The 26280-nt window shown below is 35.6% G+C and overlaps 1 protein-coding gene across 3 annotated transcripts in view; it reads right to left on the bottom strand.

Annotated features, from left to right (window-relative positions):
- SCAPER (S-phase cyclin A associated protein in the ER) overlaps positions 1-26280 on the bottom strand; it is a 167909-nt gene that overhangs the window by 40476 nt on the left and 101153 nt on the right. For all 3 annotated transcript variants that reach the window (XM_074880532.1, XM_074880533.1, XM_074880534.1), the window contains exons 24-25: positions 15721-15836; positions 7575-7698 (exon numbers count right to left, since the gene is read on the bottom strand). In XM_074880532.1, coding sequence (XP_074736633.1) covers positions 7575-7698; positions 15721-15836 — 240 coding nt within the window. The remainder of the gene's footprint in view (positions 1-7574; positions 7699-15720; positions 15837-26280) is intronic.

The following is a 26280-nucleotide window of genomic DNA, read 5'->3' as shown; positions in this document are numbered from 1 at the left end:
TATATTACATGCTGAGGTACACAGCTGTTTTAAGCCAGTGAAAGAGGGCAACCTTCACTGAATCAAGACAGATGAATTACAGTGGTTCCCCTCCACACCTGAAAAAGCCTGTGAGAGAAATATCTTTTCCTAGTGTCAGAACTTCTCAGTCAGGCAGTTTACTACTAAAGCTAACCCAAAGGCAATACGAACCTTAAGACAAGGCTCCAAATCTTTCTTTGATTCACATTTCTCCTGTCCATCTTATTTTCAAAAAGAAAGAGAACTGCTAAATCTTCCAAAGTCTACAAAAATGAAGAGTCCAGATTTTTTAAAAAAATGAAAGGCAGTTAAGTCGAAATTTCTGCCAGGAAAGGAGGGAGACATATTAAAAAAAAAAACCCTATCCTGACTAAATCTGATGAAAATAATTCAACACTCCCCCACCAAAAAAAACCCCAAACCCACCCAAAAACCAACTAAGGAACTATCTGAGAAGACAGAAAAATTGCACAAATTCTAGGGCACAACCTGACATACTGGAACATCGTAAAAGATGACATGAATAAAATAGTTCTAAAAGTTGCAATGGGAAATGCTTTCCACCCACAAATCTCAAAACAGGCATGCCAAAATCTGAGCATTTTTTATGGATACCTCCATATTTTAACTATTAAGGCCAGTGGGAAAAACATGTCCCATGGATAAGGCCTGCACATCTCAATATGCAACATCACCTGATGACAACTGCACTTGTCCATCAGATGTCAATCATGTGAGAAGCACAACATGCAGTTCTCTCTGAACAGACCTCAGAGGAACAGAATCCCATTTTTCTCAATCATTAAACTAGAGCCCACTCCTAAAAAAGGCAGTGAAGTTGAGATGTAAAACATGTAAGTCTGAAGACAAATCTATATACAGCATACAGACGTGGAAGGAAATCCTCACGGAGAGTATAATTTTTAAAAATTTTATTTTTTCATTTCTGCAGTCCAAGATAATTTAAACCAGTTGAAATTCTGCCCTATTATGATCAAACAGTAAGCGAAGTGTGTGTGGAAGTGCTGCAGTTTTACAGGCAGAATATTGGCAGCACAGATGCATCAATCAGGACACAGGGCTCAGAGGTACATTCACCGTGCTTAACGCTGCTGGGCTCCACGTACCAACAGACCTCTGTGCAGGCACTTTTATGAGACAGCTTGAGGCTTTCAACACAGTAATTAGTGATCAATATTGGCTGAAATTTTGTTTTCATTCCAGGTTAAAATAATTTACACTTGGTATATGCAAGTGAGGTCACAGAAAATCATTCCTCCCTGTATAGGTATCAGGAGGGATTTGGTAACACTTGGTGACAAAGAACAACATGCACATTTCTTTATTATTCATTAGCTCTGAGCCCTGTGTTGGTACTTAAAACTCATCGTAATAGTCTGTTTCTGGTGACGAGCCAAGTGAGCAAGTGAGAAGTCTTTAGCTGCTTATTCAAGTTCAATAGGAAAAATAATATTATGTTGCTCTAGTAACTTCTGTTGACTAAAATAATTCATGCCTAACGATTCTAATTGCCTACTGAAACAGACGGATTAAGCTTTGCAATGTATAAATCAATTTAAATGTGGTGACTTTGTACTAGGAACACCAAGTTTTAGAAACTGCTAACAAATGCTACTCGCTGCTTTTTCACCTAAGATAAAAAATTATATATAACTTATTTCTTAAAAGACTTAATAATATTTTGCAGTATAGCCTTCCATTTGCCATAATTAACAGTACTATAAACAGATAATGGTTATTTTTGTCTTCCAGCTGAACGTTCATATGAGAACTGTATTTTCCAAGTATATAGCCCTTAGCTACACAAGTTCATGCTTTAATATAAAGTGGTTCTTCCTAATTTGTAAAATAAATAGAACTGGCACTTTTAATACAATCATTTATTGCAGAGTCGATTTTTCACATTTGATTTTTGGGGAAAGTGTGTGTGTATATTAATATAAAGTGAGAACAAATGGGGGGTTTATAGTGTGTACGTCAAAGAGGAGATAGAAGGAAATACTGTTTTACAGAAAAAGGGTAAATTTGAACTTAATTCCTTCCTTTAATATTTTCCATTTAAATTTGAACTTAATTCCTACCTTTAATATTTTCCATTTATACAAACTCAAATGAGTGACAAAAGATCAGCGCTTTTACCGAAGAAGTAATTAATGGGATAGTGTGAAAATGTGTTGAGATTTATGTTCAAAATTAATTGGGGTGCTTGCAAAAGTGATGTATTACTTCGCTTGTTGATTATTATATCAAGCAAGGGGATAGGAAATTCTTAAGATTTAATAGTGTAATTATGAAAGCTTTCAAGCTCTGGTTTCTTTGTGTTGATTACACAAGGAGTTAATGATATTCAGAGAAACTCTGTTTGTTGAACATGGGCTTTGGATGCGTAAATGTTAAAACATTCCACATTTTTATTTCCGAGGTTTAATAGGTTTAACTGACACAAATCTACAGGTATGATTACACACTTAAACTGACTTGTCAAGTAACTGATATAAAACATTTTTGAATCACAAAGGAAATATCAGGAAAAATGTAACTATTGTTCAAGTATTTGACACATCCAACATCTCAACGCTATTTTAGCACTTATGATGACTGCCTGTGCTGGGCGTAATCAAGAGTTCTTGAACCAGAACATTCTGATGACCAGATTCTCAGTTCTGGTACAATCTCCATATAACCGTTAAGCCATTCAACAGAGAATTCCCCTTGTGTAGGGATTCCCTTGCTTGTGCAGAGCTGCCATAAGCTCTTCAGCTCTGCCCAGCATCCAGGACTTAATCCTGCAAGACGCTGAACAATATGGCCCCAATCCAGTAAAGCACTTAGGCACACATTTAATATAGCTGAAAATGTTACTCCATTCTGACTCATGTCACCAAATGTACCTCTGCGTATCAAAGCACATTTTTTTCTGTGCTAACAAAAAACCCAAACCCAGTTTCCAGTTAGCAACGTAGAACTCTGTCACTGAAAAGTCATTTATGTTTTCATTTGTCTCGTAAAAAGCATAATACTTCATAACCATGAAGAATTTTAAATATAGAGCTGCTAAACCTAAACGGAAAGTCTTCAAAGAAGCACCCAATTTCTGTTAATTTGATCACTTATGTTCTATTCTTCTCCCACTAACAGTGGTGATTTTGTGCTTTTGAATGTGTAAGTCATTGGGCTTGCCTCAAAAACACTCTGGAAAACATATATTTGCAAAATAGTATCTATAGGATGTCAGGCTTTCTACGTAGTAACTAGTGAACTAAAGAAATGGAAATGGCCCAAGAAGTCTATGGGCTTAAGATGGTTGCAGATGAAGGTTCCACTTTTTTAAATTCCCTACCCCTAAGTGCTTTAATATGTCATTATTTCTTCTATCCTAGCTCTATTTTCAAGATTTACTACAGAATTAACACACCGGCTTTCTACTGAAGCAAATAAAAAAAAAATACCAATTTTTGGTCTTTTAAAAGTTACATTATTAAAAAGAAAGAAAAAGACATGAAGTTTCTGTGCTTTTTTTACATTGCCAACACTGACTGAATTGCATTAGAAATGATGCAATCCACAGAGCTGACATCTGAGGTACTTTTTTGCCAACCTTGATAATTCTAGGTGCTTGTCCTCAGGTCTCCAACTAGAACCGAAACTGGAAGAGCAGCATGTTATTTAGATCCCTTAGTGACCTGGAAGGTAGAAACTTCCCACACAGTCTCATTCTTAGGGGCTAAGAGTACTGTCAGTGCCACAACGGCGAATGCTATGGAGACAGAATGCAATTTCAAAATGGACCAGAACAGCCGAGAAGCACATATCTACCTTTGATTTTACAATTCTTGTCATAAACAGTGCAAACTTACCTGTTGACGCTGCCTTACTTGTTGCAGTATGAAAGATGAAAAAACTGACCAGGAACAGTTAAGAAACTAGCAACTGGGATAGGATGTATTCTGTCATTTTGAGGCACACAAATTAAATGGCAGCACATTCCAGTGAAGAAATGGTGGAGAAAAATTACTTCACTGTGACTAGATAACCAGATTAATTTAAACCCAATCAAGGTGATTGTACTTTATGCCATTTGCCTACAATACACTCCAGATTTAAGCACTGTATTTCAGAGAAGAAAAAGGTAATGAGCAACTCACTTTTGATTTCTACATTTGTTTGATCTCTATTTACATCGCAACATTCATTTCACATGTTTTTATGTTCAGTAATGATGTTTTATTTAGAATTTTCAGATACTATGCATTTAAAGATTGCCTTAAAAAAAAAAAAAAATCATAGTGATCCAGTTTGAAATTTTCAAAATTTCAACCAGAGCTATAAATGGCAACCAACTCTGACAAGTCAGACTGCTGGAGAGACACTGACAAGACTTCTTTTTTTGTTGTTGTTTTTCAATTCTGAAATCAAGCCTATATGTTTACATAAAATTATCTACTTAAAGGAATAAAAATAATCTGATTCTAGCCTTTAGTAATTAATCTTAAATAGAAAGGAAAACAGTCTAAAAATTTTATTGCATGTGCAGGATATTAGCAATAATGCACATGAATAAATGATGTGCGTAGCAGTGACTATCTCAAACCAGTCATTTGCAATTCTATGTAGTATACAATTCGAAAATGAAGCAAGAAAGAATCCATGTAATTTTGCATATTTATGTGAACAAAGAAATATAACAACAAAAATGTCTTCATTTCTAATTCATAACAAGTATTGATCTGCATTATGCTTTAACTGGTAACAGCAGGTATGCTGCTATGATGGAAAAGAACTGAATGAATGAACAAAATCTAAGAATTTTTACTGTACAAGATGGTCTAGTTGAGCTTGTTATTCTCAAAAGCTTTTTGAAATTTCCCTTTGATCTATCTGAGAACATATAGTTAGAAAACAAACTGTCATGCTTTTCTTATTGTGAAATCTTAAGATTTCACAGATATCCAACCCAAAAAAACCCCAAACCCCAATCTGTTTACTAAACACACAAAAAAATATTTACAAATGGAGGCACATATAGGTATGGCTTACATATATAGCTTTTTCAGGTATCTTCATGGAAAAGTACATGACAGCTGTCACTTGACTAGAACCACACCCCCCATCCATCCCCCAAATAAAACACTATTCTTACATGCTTACAGCTTCCATGTAATTATTTGCTTCTCTCAGTGTGAAACCTTTCAAAATATACAATTAGAAAAGCTGTCATTATTTTGCAACTATCTTCTAGGTACAGTAGACAAAGAAGAGCGGTGATTGCAGTCTGTAGATAAGAAAAGTTATGACTTGAGCACAAGACTTCTATGAATGCAGGTGGGAAGGTCTGATCCACTACTAATGAAATCAGGAAACATGACTACTTACCTCAACAGACACTGACTTAGGCATTACCTGAGCTAAGTAGGCTAAGAAAGGTAAAATGGTAAGTAAAGTCTACAGAAGGTTTCCTACCAGTCTGTTTAGGTATGAGATAAAGGAGGGTCTAAACAGGACACTTAACAATTAACTTGTACAAGCTGGATGTCACAAAAAAGTAAGAAATACAGTCCATTTGTTTTTCTATCATTTCCCTTTGGTACCCAAGCTTTCATTGGAGGAAAAAAAAATGTTTTTTTAATAATTCTTCAAGTAATGTTTTGAGGAAAAAAATATTACACCCGTGCAAAGAAAAATGAACCTTTTGTCGTCAATGAGAAGTGATTGTTTTAAATTTTATTCTTTAAAAGGTATAGCTCAGTTTTAGCAAAAGTGAAGCTGACACTGCATTTGACTGATAAATAAAAGCAGAACTAAAACCACATCAAACTGGTTGGAAATAAGGTTCATACTGCCTGTATTCAAGAATATATTTAAAGGTTTCTCAAAACTGGATTCTTTCTGTTTCTGTATTCAGCAAATATGGGCATAGTTGTGTAACAATTTCTTAAAAGCTTGCAAATATACGTTCTCATTTATTACTCCTGGTATTACTTGGGGTTTATTTTCCAACAGTAAGTGCAAATACACACAACACAGGCAAGGGCAGCATCGTACAGCTCACCAAACTAGCAATACTGGAGGCAGTTAAATTCTTTGGATGGGTGTTTTTTTAAAATTCAGATCTCGATCCAATTAAAAAAAAAGTGCTCTCCATTTGTCCATTTCTTTTTCATAAAAAAGAAAAATTCGAACTTGATCTGATTTATTATATTTTCAAGAGAGAAAAATCAGGGTTAGAAAAGCAGCACTGTATTTATATTTTTGTGCTTAAATATGTACTTCATGGAACTATGAAGATATCCTAGTTTAGGGGCCAATTTTGCCTGAAGAGAACATAAGAGACTTTATGCATAGGAAAGAAAAGTCCACTGTGGATCAGGGAAACATTAAGCTTTAATTACAGTTTTTCTGCAATTCAAGGGTAGTATTTGGCAACAGACTGAAAACAGCTCTAAGGGTAGTAAATTTTTCTTATGTAGTATCTCTGATCTCTAGGTGGCCAACATTTCCTAAGAAATACCCTCTGTATTTCTTCAGGAAAAGTGGAGGTCGTTTGCACAGCGCTACACTGAGAAAAGGGAAGGAGTTTGGCATCAGAATGAATCTTGTCACTTGTAAAGTGCTGAAGGATTTCATCTCTTGTGTAATTACCCGCGGAGCCGGTGCTCTGGCTCGCTCTGCAGAGAGCCAGCAGTGTTGTGACTGGCCCAGCACAATACATGCACCTTTCACTAAGTATATTTGAAATCTAATACCTGGAATCCTCTTGGAAAGATTTGGTGAAGAACAATGAGCTGGCAGCTACTTAGAGGAGAATGCACAGGTTGTATTCGGGTTTTGTTTGTGTCAAGGACCTTCGGACTATCTTTTTAAAGTGTTCGTCAACAGTCCTATGGCTTGTTGATTCTAACAGCGTCATTTAAATTATTTAAACTATGTACATAACTTTTCAATTAACAAACTGCTTGGCTCATGAAAATACATGCACACAATTTATAAGTAGAAAACCAAGACTAAATATCTTATGATGAGCAGGTCACTATGAATTAAAAATGAGTTTTCAAATAAAATATTTAATGACATTTCAAATTAAACGAAACATTGGAAAATTAAAACTTTCACAGTTAGAATCCTGCTATTTAAGCGTTTCAGCAAATCAAACTACAGACATGTATTAACCTGATTTACATTCCCAATACTAAAACACGTAAGAATCAAACACACATGGACAACTCTTAATATCCTATACTTTAAATATTACTATAGGGTGAATTGAAGAAGAAAACCTCAGCAAATGTTACAGATAGAACACTGCCCACTCACTAGAGCTCCCGGTACGTATGCTTTTGCAGAAATATATTAGCAGAAGCAAGTATATCTGCTTGTATAGAAGTATAGTAGATACAGTTACCAAATACATACAACAAAAGAATCTTATTCTTTTGAGCCTTTATTCTCATATATCTCCTGGTGTTCTTACAGTCTATACGCTCTGTTTGTGAAGCATACAAAAATTTCTAAATTAAAATAGCTATTTTACATACCGTAAACTGGTGTATCAACAGGTCCATTAGAAAAGTGATCTTATTACTAAAAAGAACATAGGTGCAGTTTTCTGTGCAATTACTACAGGTGAGGCTGTAAGCATTTACTGTATTGCAGAGTGACCTAAAAAATCAGAAGGAAAGAAAAAGAAAAATAAGAATTTTACTTTTTTCTTCAGTAAATTAAAAGCAATTAATGGAAGCACATCACAAAACAACCTTTCAGCAATTCACATTTGTTTTCTTAAACTTGGGATTCTGAACAGAACTAAAAATTTACATGAAATCAATTCAATAATTGATAACTTCAAACCAGTAAAGCCATACTTATGACAAGTCATGTACTGTATGACTACTGGACTCTTCTGTATTCAAAACTCATAACAAAACTTACACAGAATATCAGTTGATTTCATAATTTGGATATAAGGTCCCTTTCCTAGCACAACCTCAAAGAAAAAATACCTTGTATAAAGTAATTCACAGTATACCAGCACCAGCTTTAGGGAGAGGCTATTGTGTAGCTCCTGTGAACTAATGCAAGGAATGGAGAGGAACAAGTAATTTGTACTGAGCAAGCAACACTGAGCAGGTGAAATTCCTGTCCAAAACCTTCTACTGACATATTGTGAACCACTACTGTACAGAGCCTTTAAGTGTTAGTGTGTAACTACCACACCCTCAACTGACCTATACCTATGGCTGGTAGGAAGAGGTAACAGGTTTGCCATGGTAAGAACAGAAAATCATGAGCATGAGTCACAGAAAGCTCCAGATGTACAAAACATGCCCAATTATTCTTTGCATCATGCGCAGTAATTTCTATCTGCTCCAATTAAAGTTCTTCTCAAAACAGGATTTGTAGGGAAGCTGGGACCAGTCCTATAGAATATACTCACAGAGAAGATAAATCTGACCATGGATAATACTATTTCAGAATAAACACAAAATTTATTTCTTGAACTTTGATTACTACAAAAGTTATCACGGTTACTATAGAAATATGACACACAGACACACAACACAAATGCATCATAAATATATACAATAATAAAGATGGCTAGAAATTCAAGCTGTTTGTTTAAAGTAAATAAAAGGAAAATATCTTTACTTTGTTGGGTTCTTTTAACATGTGAAAAATGTGACTAAGTTCAAATAGGCTCCACAGAAGAAAATAAATTGTGAGCACTGTCAAAAGGTCATAGAAAAGTGGGTCTGCAACAAAAAACTATCATACAGAAATCATCAAAGCTGGTTTTTAACATAAGAAGCTGCAGACTAATTCAACATAGTTATAGACAGAGAGTTGAGTTTTACATTTTTTTTCTTCTAAAATATTTTTTGAAACAACAAAGTTATTTACATAATGGAAGGCTGCTTTACTGATTGCTGTGTTCATTGCTGTGGCATCTGTTTACTTAGCATGGCTCCCCAAAGCTGAAACAGAAGCATCTTATATACATATATTGTATTTCTCATGCCAAGAAAAGCTGGAAATGCTCAGTGGGCAGAAAATTTAGAGTAAAATATTTTTCATTTGTATTTCTGGATTGTCTTTTTCTTCAGCCGGAGCAATAATTTTCAATTTAAAAAAGAAGCATGCATTACCTTGCTTGGTTTGATCTGTAAAAACATAAAGAACATTTGTACCTTTCCTTTGCTAATATTCTGAGTACCTCCATATTACAAGTTATATTAATTTTAGTGTACTGGTAATCAATTTTACTGCCTAATTAAAACAGTTTCAACCTGCAGCTCACATGGTAAGAAAATAATATTAAATCATTATTTATTGATCAAAAGCAGGTTAATTTTCACCTATTTCACCTCATTTTTACCCTACAAGGATAACACCTATACAAGATTCAAGTAGCATGCTTCATGTGCATTTTTTAAAACTTGCCTTGCAACAGGATTCTCTTTTCCTGTCCTGACTATATAAAGGTATTTATTTCATTTTCCTCAGCAATGCTGAAAAAAATTTTCATTAGGCACATACTTTTACTTTTCATGAAAGTTTATTTGCTTGTGTAGGTGTGTTTACAAGGAGAGAGAGATATGAAACTATATTGGTACTTTCTATTTTCAGTTGAAAAGAAGATGCTTTAAATCAGCATCTGTCATTTTGTCAGCTATTCTAAAATAAAGATTAATTCCATTTAAATATAAACATTATAATTTACCCAAAGTGTCAAATAGGGAGTTGGTAGGTTAACTTATAATTTTGATAGCATTTCAGAGTTTCTGAGGTGCTTTAGTTAATTCACTGCAATAATGTTTCTTGATACATAGGCTTCCTAATTCCCAAGAGAATAATTTATTTTACATTTGAAAATACAAAACCTTCCCACTTTATATATAGAACAAATTCCACTGTAACAATGCATCATGCTTTTGTATTTCCCAACTGAATCTCATGTCAGAAAAAGTACTTGCATTTTCAGAGACTCCAATAATGCTTTTGAAAAGGTGGCATAAGCAAATGGATGTCAAATTAATTTTTCACAACAATAAAGAGGGTTCTTTTAATTGATAACATAAGCTTTCTAACTACAGTGTGTCTAAATACATTCTAATCACGGCATGCTCTGAACTATGATTCAGTTCCACAATTTTTTTTTAATTCAAAATTGGAAGTGTCAGCACAGAAGCCGTCCCCAGGTGGTTTGCAGTGTTAAATGGCAGATTAAAGACAGCACAACTAATTTCTTTACTTTAATCTTATTAAGGGAACAACAGCTGTCAACTGTCACCATTTCTGCACAAGGCCTCCGAGACAAGCGCAGTGCTGTGAATGTCAAGCCAGAACTTTATTTAACCACCAGTGAAACTCTATGGGATGAAAAACTCAATACATTTCTTATCATTTTTTTTTTCCTTTTGGAAGCTCTAACTTGCTCTTAATTCCCAAACTTTTATCTCAAGAGATATCACAATCAGTTGAAATAGTAGTACGAGGCCTCATGTAAAGCAGCTGTTTATTGATTACTGATGTTGCTCTGAACTTTGTATCACACCCACAAATCAGCTTTAAAGCTATGTTAGACTGCATGTATACTCAAACCACACAGTAAGTCTGCCCTCTGATGTAAGGCTTTCCTCTAGCGTAAATCCAATTATAAAAACACTCATTATGGTACACAAATTTTGATCCAAAAAAGAAATCTGCTTTAAACTAGACAAAAATATGCATCTGTATGTTATATTTATTTTACATGAGTACCAAGAAACAGGAAGAGGATTCATTTTAATCAACATTTTCAAGCTAGATCTCAACAGTTTATATGCATGTATGTGATTTTCTTTCATGCTAGCACATCTTCACTCTCCTCAATTTGCCCGATATAAACAAGTTGACAAACTGTAACGCTCATTCAAAATACTGAGGCAGCAACAGTATCCAACCACACAAAACTGACCCACCATAGTGCACCAGGATATGTAGGCGAGAACTCACAGCTTTTGCTTTATAACAATCAGGGCATCATCAACATTCAATTAACCTGTTTCAAGTGTAAAGCGTTTTCACATTACTTTCAACTTCTGAAGATTATAAATTAATCTACTTTGATTATCAATGAAAATAACAACCCAAAAAGCTCAATTTGGCAGTGAAATAATAAAACCCTAAATATTACCAAAATTAGGATGTGTTAATTCAGTGGTGAACTGCTCATTTTTAACCAGTTTGAATATTAGGCAGCACTCTGATGGAGAAAGAGAGTGATCAGTATTGGTATTTAAAAGCTGAGTTGAGAAAAAGTGGGAGGTGAGCTATTACAGAAAAACGGTGCACAGAATGGCTGTAGAGTGGAACGGTTAAAAGAACCACAGAGGTAAGAATATGGACTGAAACAACAACAACAAACACCGTTTTTAAGTTAAAAATACCAATTTTAACTCTTGAATACTATATACAGGCCCTTATACTTCAGTCATGGGAGCTATTACACAATCAGAAACCCTCAAAGATTCACAATCAATAACTATTTTGTCTGGTTTACATTATTTAAGGATATCCGACAAAATCTGGGCTCCAGCTGAAGTCTAGTCTCAATAGAGAGAAGACGAAACTCAGCATGAATTCTCCTTCAAGACACTTCCAAAAACAGATCAGCATTTCATTCTGAAATGTTACTGTATTTATGAATAAACTATTGCATGACAAGTGACAATAAAACAATTCTTTTTAACCCAACATTTACAGGTGTGATAGAATTTGAAAGTCTTCTACAGAAATTCTCCAGTCCCTGGCTTATCAACTGTTTCACTGCAAGATCTGGCTCTCAATCCAGAAGTTTTGTAACATTTCACAGAGCTCCTTTCAACAATAAAACCTCTTCTATATTGCACGGGAGGGCAACATTGCTTTATTCTTGAGCTCTGAGAGCTTGAAATCCAGCCCTGAGACAGCAAGAATACATCCTGGAAAGAGACAGATGCTACAGGTTTCAGATGTTGAACTCACACAGTGGTCATTCTCTTTAGACTATCTTTATGTCCTTGTACCAACTGCTAGTTTTCAATGAATGTTTCTCTAGAGGGAATAACCTTACAAGAAAATAAGAAACCTTGTTTTGTACTTTATGTAAAAAAAAAAAAAAATTGTGAACAATCCTGTAGAACTGCATGAACAGTAACAGCGCAGCTTAAGAAATGTATGCTCATAAAATCAAGTAAAAATTACAAAAAGCAAGCTATAAAACCAGTTCTCAGCTCAAAATAGTTCTTACTGAAAAAAGTAGTATGTATCAATGCCATCCATAATATTATGTGGGCACTATTTTCTGCTTTTTATGTATATAATTACGGTTTGAGCTTTTTTACCCTGATAACATTTGCTTTAAATAAACAATGCAAGCAATTGTATGAATAGAGAAGATACATTATAATAAAACTGACTTTAATCACGTCTTAACTTGTAACAAAAGTCCTCCTTTGTTCCTTACATAACTACTGCGAAGCTTTATTTAAAATGCTGGTCACCCAAGGAACTCAAAGTGTTTCACAAATGTTACTTAAACAAAGGCTACACACCTCATTTGTTAGCGGATTTGTTACAATTTCCAAGGCCAGTAACATGTCATGGCACAAAGGGGCTAAACGAGTTGCACACAGCAAATACACAAGGCAACACAGGGGATGAAACCCATCTTCTGGTCTTGATCTTAAGTCATTAAATTGTTTTGCTGCGCAGCTCCCATTTGCTTTTCAGTAGAAGTGTAAGAAAAATACTGTAAAACTCTGAAACCTCTTGAAATTCTGCTGACTATGTCTTATTTTCTGGAGAACTGAACCAATTCAGGAAAATTACAAAATGCTACTTTAAGAAATAACACGACTGGACACCAACTTGTATGTTAACACCGATACTATGATCCACTATTTTTCTCTTTTCCTTTTGCAGTGATTTATCTGAAGGGGAGAAAAACTGCCCCAACACCAAATGTATCATCTGTCTCATAAATGTCACATCTTTTTCAAGCATTTGCCATCCTACTGGTCTAACTACCAATCTGGACAGTAGTACAAAACAACAGGCATGTTGTTAAATCTTCGGATAATAAAGCTTTGTCTTGTAGACATGGGATTAAAGTTCTGAGCTGCACCATACTGCCAGGATTTTGGAGAAAGAGAGATGTAGATAACAGCCCATGTAATCTCCTCACCTACTTGTAAATAGCTTATCCTCATCACAAAACAACAGACGAATTCCCAATTTAAGATGAGTACAAATGGTTAAACATTGCAAGAGCATACAAACAATCTTGAGTACAGTAGTGTCCTTTAGCAAAGCATAATTGCCTAGGGGAAGACTGGAGGGCAATTAATGAAAGATCTTAATTCAACTTCTTTCCACAGGGCTTTGCTTTGTCTTTGAACAGAAAAATCCAGCTGCTTCACTAGATGCAAAGTTTAAGAATTCAGGATTTAAATTATATTTGCACAAAAGAAAGAAAAATAATTTCAAACCGATTTCAAAAATTAAATGAGGAGAAACGTGACACAAATTTTCTTCCTCACTTAGAAAACTAGATATACTCTATGATTATCCTTTGGTTTTGAAACTCTCTCAAACATTGTTTTTAAAGCAACATGTTTGAAGAATTTCTTAAATACCTTCAGTGAGACCATACTAATACGCATTAACATGGTTTCTCTAAACCAGCCCCATTTACTCCTGCTTCAAACTGTTCACAGGAAGTCCCACCCTCTGGAACTATTGCTTGCTCTCCACAGTTAATTGCAGATTCTGCACAAAATATGTTCCTCTCTTTCAGAAAGATGATCACAGAAATAACAATAGAGGAGGCTCTGCATCATTTCTAGCAGACTCTAGACCCTGTAAGTTAGACTCAAGAAGTTAGACTCTTGCAGAAAAAAAACTGCAAGAGCAATTAGCCTTAGAAAACAAGATCCTATGTTAAATGATGTGCGACCTAATGTATAACTTCCAAACTACAGTACCTTCAGATGCCTATAAACTGGAGACTGCAATTTGCTGTAAAGTTGAATGAAATGCTGTATTTCAGTAGTGGAGCTAAGTGCCTTCAGTAGATTTTTTTTAACATACAAAGCTGTCAGAACAGTTTATATTAATCTCTTTTCTGTCTTGATGTTTCTTTTGGAAATACAGATAGTTGAAAACTTGTGTTAATAAAACAACATTTAAAGTATTTTTGAAAGGTTTAAAAATTCTTTTTATAATTTAGTCATGAATAGGCTCAGTAATCTGAGAAACCAGATATTTGTCTGAAATAGGTATGAGATAGACAGTTAACTGCCACGGAGAGGAGAACCTCTGATAAATCTTCTTGGATGTTTTTTCTGTTATACAAATGTAGCTGACATGGGGCTTTATTTACTGGCACACAAGTTCCTTTGAGAACTAATACATCCTCATACTGTCTAACAAACTTCAAAGAAAATGTTTTCAGTAACGTAAACAAAATATTCTCAAACTTTCTCAACAAAGGTTGCTAAAGTGAGACTACTTCTAAAATGAAAGAACAAAAATCAAAGATGTATAGGAGATGCACATTCTAAGAATTTAAAGATAAATTTAAGCTAAGCTTTATGTGGCTGCACAGTGCAGCCCTTTCCCTTGCAAAGTTTATCCCACATTGATGAGGGTAACTCAAAATTAGAGCTTCTGCAAATTAATGAGTTCAAAGGTTGGTGCTGAGCAGCTCAGCACCACCGGACTAATTCAGGATTGCTCATCAGTGGATCCGGCTGGACTTGCAAGTGCATTCTGCATGACTTAGCAGGAAGGCAGGAATCTTATTCTCTTTGAAGAACAAAGATATTAGAAGCATGTTTCTTCCTTGGTGTTCTTTCCTAGTACTTCACACCTGACCCATAACACATTAATGGACAGTTTTAATCCAAACCCTCATAATGTAGTGCTTAAATTCCAATTATTATAATGGTAAAATATATCTATGAACAAATGATGACAACGGTACACACCAGGATATCCTGGGCTTGGTCCCTCTTGTACTAAAACCATGCCTAGCTCTGCTCTGAAAGGACATATGTGCCTTTGAATGGATAAAAATTACTGTTAGAGATCAGGGAAAAAAGCATGCTTTTGAGTTATCAAGTTTTTGCAGGTATTCTGTTTAGTCACCACCTTTTTGTTAGGGATTAGACATTTAAACTCTTCTATTCTTATGTGCTATAAAGATGAATTCCTCTAATCCACAAGAATTTTGATTTACCTGTTTGTAGAAGCCCTTTCAGCTAGGAGTATCACACAACTGTTTCATTTTAAAAGCAGTCAGACTCTAGTGAATTACAACCCTTTAAAAAATTCCCCCACTTCCCACTAGAGAGCTTTACAGACTAACTTTAAAAAGATAAGTACCTCCTCTTTGGTTTAACACAGTTTTCTCTTTTCTCATTTTGTACAATTAGGGATGCCACTGCTCAAATGTATCATAGCTAGAAATAAAACCACCAAGTTGGAAAACCAGAGGTTGAGTAGAAATGTCTTTCACCTTCCATGGCAGCATAGAGTACAGCATGATTTTTTTCTCTGAAGTTCAACACTGGACTATAAGAAAAGCAGCAGTGAAGCAGCAGGTGTGAAATAAATATTCTAGTGATCCTAAGTGGCAAATGAAGGACAGATCGTACTTACTTAGAAGGAATCCGTGAAACTGCATTCAGATTGGTGGGAGAAGTCACCGCTTGAAGAACATTTTCAAGGGCAGTCAGTCCTCCTGCAGCCCGAAATGCTATTTGATCTGCTGTGTTCTAGATAAACACAAACACAGAAGAGAACCAACAGAAATTGAAGAAATTCCCACATAAAAAATATGCCTGATAGACAATTGTCCTGAGTTTCATCAATGTAGAATATTCTTAATATGTGTATTTATCACGTTGAATACCTTTGAAAAAAAGTGTTTCACTGCCAGTGAACAGGGAAGAGTATTCTTTAGAGCAGGTGTTGAAATTCTCAGGTGCTATTTTTCTCAAAGATCATATATACTTATCAAATACTATACAGGTAATACAGTTGAATAGCATATTTTCTGTAACGACATATTATTAGAGGGATTTTAATAAAGGTAATCGTTATCTGTTGCTGTTATCTTTGTAGCTACACTTTATTGCTTTGCATATGATTTAAAGAATACAGTCAACCTATATGGGTACTTCCTCTTTTTTACAAAGTTTTCCAAAAGGAGACAACCTCTAAGCTTGTTCCAATTTGTTCACCGTATGCATAAAATCGCTTAGGCAGATGACTTTAAAACATGAGTACCATCATTATGTTGATGATACCTGGTTATGTATTTCACAGAAGTGGACCTCGTAGATTAAGTTGTTGCTCTAGAAGAAAGCCTGACAGTGTCACCAGTCAGATGTCTCGTTTTATCCTTAATCTTGGGAAGACAGAAATGTTGCCTGACAGATGCTGTTGAGGATACAAGTTGGTTAGCTGTTCTGTCTTCTCAAGTTAATTGCTTGGAGTTTAAGCATCAGGTTAAAAACCTGGATGTGATTTTTGGTAGTGCTTCAATTATGTGAGACTACAGAGGTAAAGTTTGAAAGTGTCACCTAGATGATTGGTGTAGTTAATCTCTTTGGCAACTCCAACTTATTACTGCTCCCCAGGTCCTTTGTCTAATCCACTGCTTGCAGCTTATTCAGAATGTAGCAGAATGAATGAATATTTTTAGCTTTGAGGTACAACCTTCACATCCAATTTGTTTTGCATTAGTTATGCTATGTTGTTGGTTATAAATGGAAAGATTCAATTTAAACTAGTCTTGTATGCGTTCCTAGCTTTCTAGATCAGCTTTTCTTTATTCTAGGTGTCCTCTTTGAACTTCCACTTAGCAGAATTTTACACTTAAATACCATCCTACAATTATTCTTACAGTTTGCAAATGACTGAGTTTCTGCTGGAGCAGGTCCAGTATTTTAGAACGTACATCTTTCTCCTTTCCTGCAAAATTGGTTTTATCTCATACTGTTTAAAATAAAGCAAGTAAGATTTTTTCCTTCTCTACTTTTAAGTTGCTAATTTTGTGTAACTGTATTGGTAGTTTGTATTTAACCATCTTGATTTTGTCAATGATGAGGATATTCTAGTTAATAATCTTTTTTTTCCCCCAGTGTTGCAATCACTTGGCATGTGGGAAAAAATGGGAAGTGCTCTATATATACAATCATTATTAGTTTGTAAAGAATGTATTATACTGTAACAGACCGTAACAGAAAAAACTCCTAGTGACTCTGGCAATAAAATCTTTCTTTGAACAATTAGAATATAATTGAGCAAGATATAATATGATTTAGAAGGGAAACATTTTTCCCTGGGAGAATAAGACATTAATATGTAAACACAAAAGTATGTATCTTAATTTTTTTTAAAATCATGCAACTTTTTCTCTATTAAGTTTCTTTCAAGCAAATATCTATATTCTATTTAAGTTCCAAGCTCCAGAAAAACTGTTCAGAGAAATCAGTTATTCAAAAAGAAAACATTTTCCACAATTAATATGAACTGCATGTAGCTTTTTAGACAGCCAAAAGTTTTACCTTCAAAGGAATAACTAGCCTCAAATGAATGGAAATTTGTATGCCAACTCACCAAGCAGTTAAGATAATCAACCACTGATTTCCTACAGGCTAATTGATAAATATAATTTCTAAGCAGTCAATTTTAGTCCAGTTAGCCCAGTAAGTGTGCCTTAACTGAGGAATTATTTCTGAGTTTCACTCATATATTCCTCCTTTACTTCCTCTTCCTCCCTTCTAACAACAACCACCAAAAAAAAGCACACCTCCTGGGGACCTCTGATACAGCACAATACAGTAACTGCGCATCCAGCCCAGTGTGACTGGGATAAATCTGCAGTAAGCACTGCCTCCCCTGCAACGCTTTCCAGCAACCTAAGGAAAAAGACAGCCAAACAGCAAAGAAACAGTCCTGCCACAAATCAGATACTATTACTTGAGCACCTTGGCTTATGGCCACAAGATCTCAAACTTTCTCCTCTTCCTCCCCGGCCCCACCAGTGCTGCAGAGTGGTTCAGCACCCGCCAGACAAAGCCTGGGGCCTTTCTAACATATCAATTTTCACTTCAGCTTCAAACTTCACAAGTAAAGAGAGATTTTGTTATTTCAAGTGTGCATTCTCCTTGGTAATCAACATACACACATAATAAGTATAGACAAATGTGCACAAGGATTTCTGCATGATTGGCATGCTGGCATCACAGCACACAAATGAGAAAGACATTTATGTGACACTGGTGATTTATTTGTTACAGCATATTTGTTAGTGCTACTCCAGTTTTAAATGTGCCAAGCACTTCCCACTTCTCACTTTCCCTATTTCTCATGGGAGATTATGCCACAACCTATTAGCTCTTGTGGCGAAGAAGTCTTTCCTGTCATTTAGACCAAATATGCCCTTTCTCTATTTCATCCCATTACTCTTGAGTTATATCCCATTTTATTGCACTCGTTTTGTTTCTCCCCTTAGTAATTACTCCATTCTTGAAATCGTATACTGTTCCATTTTCCTACTTGGCTTGTTACTCAACTCTTTATATTCATTAATGCTAAACCCAGCTTTTTATTTTTTTCATGTAAACTTTTCTTATCTCTGATCTTTTTTCCAGAACTCCTCTTTTCTCCATAAATACCTAGTCATGAAGTGTCCAGAAAGGAACTCTTTTTTTCCCTGCCTCAAATCAGTCACCAGAGCCACGCTGAAAGAAGCTATAATGTTTCCCTATTCTGAGAGGAGATCTTCATGTATGTATTTATAAAGAATGTTAATCTTTTGAAGCTGTTTGATTTCCTATGTGCTCTCCTTCAATCTGGAGCATCGCTTCTTTTCAGCATCACTTCTTTTACAGACAGACTTTTTTCAGAGTGCCTGTTTCACTTTTGTCTAATATTTTGCTAAAATACAAGTATACTTTGCAAAATACAAAGTTACATTTTAAAGAACTTCCTTTACTACTACAGTTTTCTATCAAGCAGAAGCGAGTTTGTAATTTCTCACAGTTTTATATGATTTAGCTTTATGTCCTATTATATTCTCCTCTCTAGATCACTCATAAAAATTAACGAGCATTTTGATGCTTAGCCATGGGGGGAAAAAATCCCTAACTATGTGCATGGAAGAGAGAGAGGAAAAGCCTTAAATAAAAGGAAGAAACAAACCAGCAGCAAAGTTGGAAAAGATACACAAGCACAGTATTTGTTCATGGTGCTTACAAAGGTCTATAAAGCTGCCACTTAGGGATTCGGAATACACTACTTTTGGCATGATACTGAATATATTTATCTCCAATAATTCTTTTAAGATGAAGAACTCCAAGAGGTTTTAACCCATTTATTGAAAGGCAATGCTGATTGCCAAAGTAACTGCTGGTATACAGTGCTTGTGAAGGACCTTGGCCACCACACAAGCATCCTGCTACCAGGAATCCCAGGTTCAGGCACAGCTCCTTGAGCTTGGCTTTGGGTCAGTAGGGGTCATGGGAACTGAGAGGAAAACATGCCCTATCCACAAAGGAGCAGAAGAGTCACTTGAATATTGCATTACTGACATTTTCAGAGTGAATACTGTGTGACTCTGGTACCGGAGGAAACAGCGAAAAAAGGAATCATGCACAGGCAATTTCCTCAGCTATCCACAATAGGAGACCTCAGGTAGGAAGATGAGCTGTGTATAAAGAACGAACAGCATTAAATCTCCCCAATGTTGAAAAATATTGTCATACTATCTCTGAAGTACAGCAGCCAAACAATACCAAATTATTTTAAAATATGCCTGAATTAATTCCCATTTGAGGTGATTTTCAAATGTTGAAGTATTTAAATATTCATCTGAAGAAACCTTTCTTAAAATATAAGCATATGGGAGTAGGCTATCTTATCCAATTTGTCTTTCTTTCCAAAATTAACCTATATACTTCAAAATATGATCCAAACTCACTTAATGTTCTGTAGTGCTAAAGCTTTACATTAGCTTATACATATTAAAACGTAATAGAAATTCAAAAGAAGTAGACTGAGGCATGTAAGTTATTCAAAACCCTGACTCACATAATATTCTTATTTAAATTGATCCCATTTGAATCTGTGTCAGAATGAAAGACCCATTCAGGTAACTATGCTTTTACTCTGGTAGCACCCAAGGCACTCAGTAGATCAGGCACCATGTGAGTATGAGAAATGACAGATCCTGTAGGGAGTAAATGTTAAATCCCTATTTGGAAAGAGCATAACAAACATTTCAAACAGTGTGTGAAAATTTGACTTGCTTATATGTATTTTTATAAATTCACAACTACTTCAAATTAACACTTTTAAACAATTTGATTTCTAAGTAGAGAAGAATTTCAAAGCTCTGAAGTTACTTGGTCATGCAGGAGAGCAAGGACAAATGAACATGTAGGCAAAAATGATTATCACTGTCATCTGTACATTCCTGAACAGAGAGAGGATGAGGCACAAAAAACCTTGGGGATGCCACCTAGATATGTCTTAACCATTACAAAAACAAAACCAGAGACATAGTCCACAGAACAGCAGATGTAGCAATGCAAACCAACACAAGAAAAAACCACCTCATGTTTTCTTTATCCCTCTCAAGCCTGTATCATTGTGATATACAGCGGCCTTATTTGTACAGGAGGAAAGCCAACACAGCTGATGTGATATTATGTATTCTTAATCTTTGGACATTATAAATTTGTCATTTAGAGCACACAGCAACTAATTTCAGCAGAACAGTGCATGAATCAAGGAACTTTAGTAGAGAGTGTGCGTACACTAATGCATGTGTGGCAAAGTAAACAGAAATAACTATAAATTAAACAAATCATGTAATCATTTTATGGATTAATTATGAACTAAACATTTTAAGAACCTTAAAATTATTCATTTTTAAAAAAAAAAAAAAATTATGACAGACAATCGAAAAAGCTCCCTGCACACTGAGCTAGCATGGCTGACTTATTTACCTACCTGTTACAACACCTTAATGGATCTGAATTCCCCTTCTCTCCTCTCCTATGGCTTGAGTGACAACTGACTAATAGGATTACAGGCTCTGTTCCAATAATACAGCTCAGCTACATGCCAGCAAAAAATGACAGCCTAAACCTGAATTACATGGCCTGGGATTCCATCCAATTATTAACTAAAGTAACTGTTATTACCTAACCTAATCAAAGGAGAAGCAGCTGTTAATCTTTGGTGGCCTGCAGTGTAGCAGTGGTCAGACTGGATGAACCGTCTTTGTACTTGACTCCTCTACAGACAATAATTATGTCCTTTGTGATCAAGAAGGAAGGGCTTCCTAACCTTTCAGACAGAGGCAGCAGATGGGGAACAACTGTTTGTGCGTTCATTAACAAGATAGGGTGGATTTTATCAGGGTTCGGCATCTGTGGCACCTTCAGAAGCACCACTTACCCAATGATACAAGTATGTTTGGCAAATGCAAAAATTAGCAGACTAAACAAAGTTCAAAACAATGTTTTCATCTCATTATCTGTCATTTGGTACAGAAAAATACATACAGCTAAAAAAAAGTCATTTATGCATATGCCTCACCATACCTAACACAGTCAACAAAGAAATAGGTGAAAAGGCCAACTGACCTGTGCTGTTACTTTGCTGGGTTTTGTTTAACTCATTAAAGTAGTCACATAATATAAACTGTATTCTTCTGAAATAAAACCAAATCAGGGGAAAAAAAATCTCTGATTTATTTATACAGGTCAGTGGGCAATACAAAGTAAGACAGAGTAAAATAAAGTGAGCATCAGTTAGGAACAGCTTTTGGTTTCTGCATACAACATTCCAAGACAGAAGCAAGGCCAAAACCGCTGTCCTCCACTGTCACTTCCCTTTACTACACAGAACAAACTGGAAGATTTGTAAACCAGAAGATTTGTAAAACAGAAGATAGAGAAACTTGCCTCACCATGAGACACTACAGAAGTACAATTTCGTTTATGCTGGGGAAAGAAAAAATATGATGGGATCGCAGCGTGGAAGTACATGAACGGGAAGAAGATTTCTGATAATGCACAGTAACAGCTAATATTTGGAAGCTGAAACTGGATGAGTTCAGGTAAGAATAAAATGATTTTTTTTTAATGCCAAGAGTAATTAATGATGAGCATAATATACTTAGGATATAGTCGACTCTCAATCATTTGAAGTTTTTAAATCAAACCTGATTATCTCCTAGAAAAATATGATCCTAGTTAAATCATAATTTATTAATTTGGTGCAAGAGTTATTGGGTGAAATCCAATGTCCTGGACCAAAGCACTCTCTTCCATACATTTCTCCTGTTAAAGTATTATTATTAGTTAATAAGTAGAGCAGAATCAGAAATAATACAGAGCTTTAACAGCTGAAATGATTTAATGTCAGCTTTACCATCTCTGTTCTATGTAACTTTAGCACCTCACATTTTGACTATTTGAAATCTTTTTGAACCAACTTAAATACTCTGGTGTAAACTCTCCTGCTAAGACAAACCTCCACAATCAATATTTTTACATAGATTAAAATAGAGTATTTTCCTTCATGAGCCAAAAGAATGCTTTCTGCTAGTTCTGCCTACTATTTCTGAGTAAGAAGCTGATCTGGAAAGCCTGTTCAAATAGACCTCAGGAACTAAAACTGTTCAGAAGAAAATATTTCTGAATGAAACCCAAATACTCTCAAACATTCTGACTTCTATTTCTGGAAGAACACACTGAACTTGGGCAACTCTATTTTACACTTGTTAAACTGTTCACTGAAGGAAGAAATAATAACTAATTAGTAAAATATAGTTGAAATCCATCTTAAGAATTTTCTTCTTTCCTTTTATCTAGTGTTTGAAGATTCTATCTAAAATGCCAGGGGCTAAGAAATGCAGTTCAAAGCTGCCTTAGAAAAACAAACCAGACAACTGAACTCTAGGCTGGCTCCTCTTTTTTTTTTTTTCCCCTCCCTCTTTAAATAAATACACAAACCATAAATACACAAAACCATAGATATATTTGTGACTGTAGAAAATCTACACTCTGATTAGTCTCTCCAGACATAAAACTTTACACAGTGAAAATCACTGTAGAGTATACTAAAATAATATTTTCTATTAATTGTTCCGTTGTTTCTCTCCAGTGAAATCAGTATTATCATAATACTCCATTCCATCTGAAAATCTCAGACTGGTACTCAAACACGAGTGACTTCACCCACAACAGAATTTCAAGCACTAAACATCAATGGGAAACTAGTTTAGGATTAAAACATGAGCCAGACTTGGCTCAGTAGCCTTTGCACACCATTGGGGGGAGGTATTTATTCACATTAAGGACATATCTATCATGTATTTGTATCAACTCCTCCCTCATGCACTGGTTACATATTAGAGCTCCCAAGCTCTTTAGGTAATGCTATGCAAGGCTACAGAAAGGAGGGCTCAAGAAATGCTCCTTCATACCTTACCCTGCAAAGCAAAATGCAAATTCTGAAGCCTTTTAAAGCTGATTCTGAAGCCTCAAAGATAAGGCAGCTCCTCTGGTTTCTGTTTACACTCCATACAGACTAATCTCTGTGGCTTCATCTAGGAGAGGATGGTTACCTAGCATCTGAGAGAGCAGGTAGGTAAATGGGCCTTATCTTGCAGAACGTGTTTCACTCCCTGCATGATGTTCAGTACTTGTACACTCCTGTGTAGAGCTCAGCCTCTAACATCCAAGACATTTGGATAATACTAGTTTTTCACTTTAAAAGCTAAGGTATACTAACTGCAACTTCACATAACTTATACTTAGTCTAAAGGAAGACAAATATCTAAGTATAACAAAGAGAAAGGATGAAAAAGAAAGCAGTTGATACATCACTCAAATGCAACAATAAAAAATGAGGCTTACTTTAGTTTTTAATCAAATGAAAAATAGAAAAAGAGAAGGGGCATTTACTATTATACTCTCTGAAAGCACATTATCGACAAGTGACTTAAAATTGGTCCAGGCCTAGGGACAATACCACTGCTAAGAAATTGATTCTTAAGCCTGTCCTGCAAACACTGTATGTCACGTGCTCATACATTTAACTTCTGCCTATGCACATCATACACTCTATTCATTCTTCTGCCCATATTGTAAGGTAAACCATATTGGACGTGGTTCCTTACTGAATCACTGTATTATCTCATTGAATAAGATGAATCTTATTTGCAGGATCTCCTTCCAAGTTCTGCAGTGTCTTTTCAGTTCAATAGTAAAATCACAGAGGGGCACTCTATCAGCACTTCTGTTGACAAGGACAAGACCCTCACAATCTTGCTTGTGAAGTTTCAAGAGTCAGTGAAAGCCATAAGGGAAACACAGGTAAACTAATGAATTCCATGTTATCTGTTTAGCTGCTTTCACTTATGCTAAGCAGCATAACGGGAAACAGCCAATATTGCTTGGAAAAATAAGAATAGTCCTTATAGATATTGTGCAAGACAGCACTGAGCACTGGTGCTTATTAAAAATAAATGTTTAGTCTATTTATAAATAACAGGGCATCTAGTAAGTGCATCAATTAAAGGAGGAAAGCAAGGATAAAAGGTTTAAGTCTCTAATACCAGGAACAACTGCTCCTAGATCTCCATAAATGGCTCCATTAGCCAAGGCCAATTCAACTTTTTCTGAATAATCTCATAAATACAAGTTCCCACACAAGTATATAAAAAGCACAATTACATGATCTTGTCCTGTTCTCTCTCAGCAGTTTATTGGAGAAGAAATTCTCCAGTGAGTAAGAAAGTTACAGATCTCTTGCAACACAACCTTAAATCCCTATGGCTGACATATCACCGCTGAAAGCTTTCAGCCACTAGAATGCAGCACTGATTTCAGCTGAAAATGAACTATGAAAACCAGTGCAATATTAAAATTATGTGAGAGAAGTCATATAGAGAGGGAGCAATGGTTGTTTAAAGACCTGTAGTGCAGTCAAGGGCTCTTGAATTCTAAACACAGCTTTCACACTGATTGCCTTGGATACTCTCTTGTAACCTCTTGGACTATTTGCCCATTACCCGATCTACAGGACAGCAACAAAGGACTACAGGGCAGATTAATAATGTGGGTTTGTGAAGTACTGCAAACATGAGAACAAAGACCTCTAGGCGATATGTTCTCGTCAGAAATGAGGGTCTCAAATCAGAAGTAGAATTTTAAAAATACTTTCAAGAAAACATTTGTATAGATATACCACCAGACCAAATGAAATAAAAACTTCACTTCTTTAGAAACTATAATAATCATTACTTTATCACGATCTCTAAAGTGGCATCTGCTTATTAGCAGAAAGGTGCCTGTGTAGGGCATTTTCTCATCGCTGAGCAATCAGCGCCTGTATTTTAATAATATTAAAATATATCTCTTGTCTTGTAAATGGTTAGTGAAGAAACTTTGCATACCTTGGAATGTATATATATCCACTATAACCATTCTGATATGATGTATTAGTTCCAAACTGATGTAGAAGGAAAAAAAGTCTGATCTGACAGCAAAAGGCCACAAACAGCACAGCATAAGTGCACTGGAAGCTAATAACATTTAATTGCATCCCAGAGAACCAGAAATCAACACAGCAGTTTTCAACTACACCCATTGTGGACAGTAAATTAACCTCCAAATAATCTTGGAGTAAGTACACTGCAGAGCTTATCTGTGAACTGAACTTGCCTTTTAATACCATTTCTAGCAAACAAGCTAGAAAAATATTCTGTGGCTGACCTCCAGTAACAAGCTCCTATTTGTATGTTCATCTCAAGAAAAAGGTTAATCCACAGATTATAGAAACTCTGGGCAAACGAATTATTGATGATAGAAAGCTGTTTAGTCCAACCTGCAACACACAACACACATCTGACCTATTGACTTCTTCCTGGCAGTGACAGGGAAAGGCTGTTTGGGTAGAAAATGCTGTCCAAAGAGCTCCTCCACTGTTTGCCCACAGCCTGCTCTTTGAACTCACAGCCGCTGTGCTATTACTATCAAATCTGCTGCTGTAGTTGATCAGATCGGGTGATGTTTCTACTACTAGTAGCAGTTCGGACCATATGCAGTTAAGAGGGTAGATACAGCACAATACCCCACACTTCAGGCTTTGAACACTGCTGAACCTCCTTCAAACCATGTTTTAGTGGCACTG

The sequence above is a fragment of the Strix uralensis genome, chromosome 11 (assembly GCF_047716275.1).
Source record: "Strix uralensis isolate ZFMK-TIS-50842 chromosome 11, bStrUra1, whole genome shotgun sequence".
NCBI lineage: Eukaryota > Metazoa > Chordata > Aves > Strigiformes > Strigidae > Strix > Strix uralensis.
The sequence above is the reverse complement of the archived record's forward strand: the minus strand, read 5'-3'. Positions and strand labels throughout refer to the sequence as shown.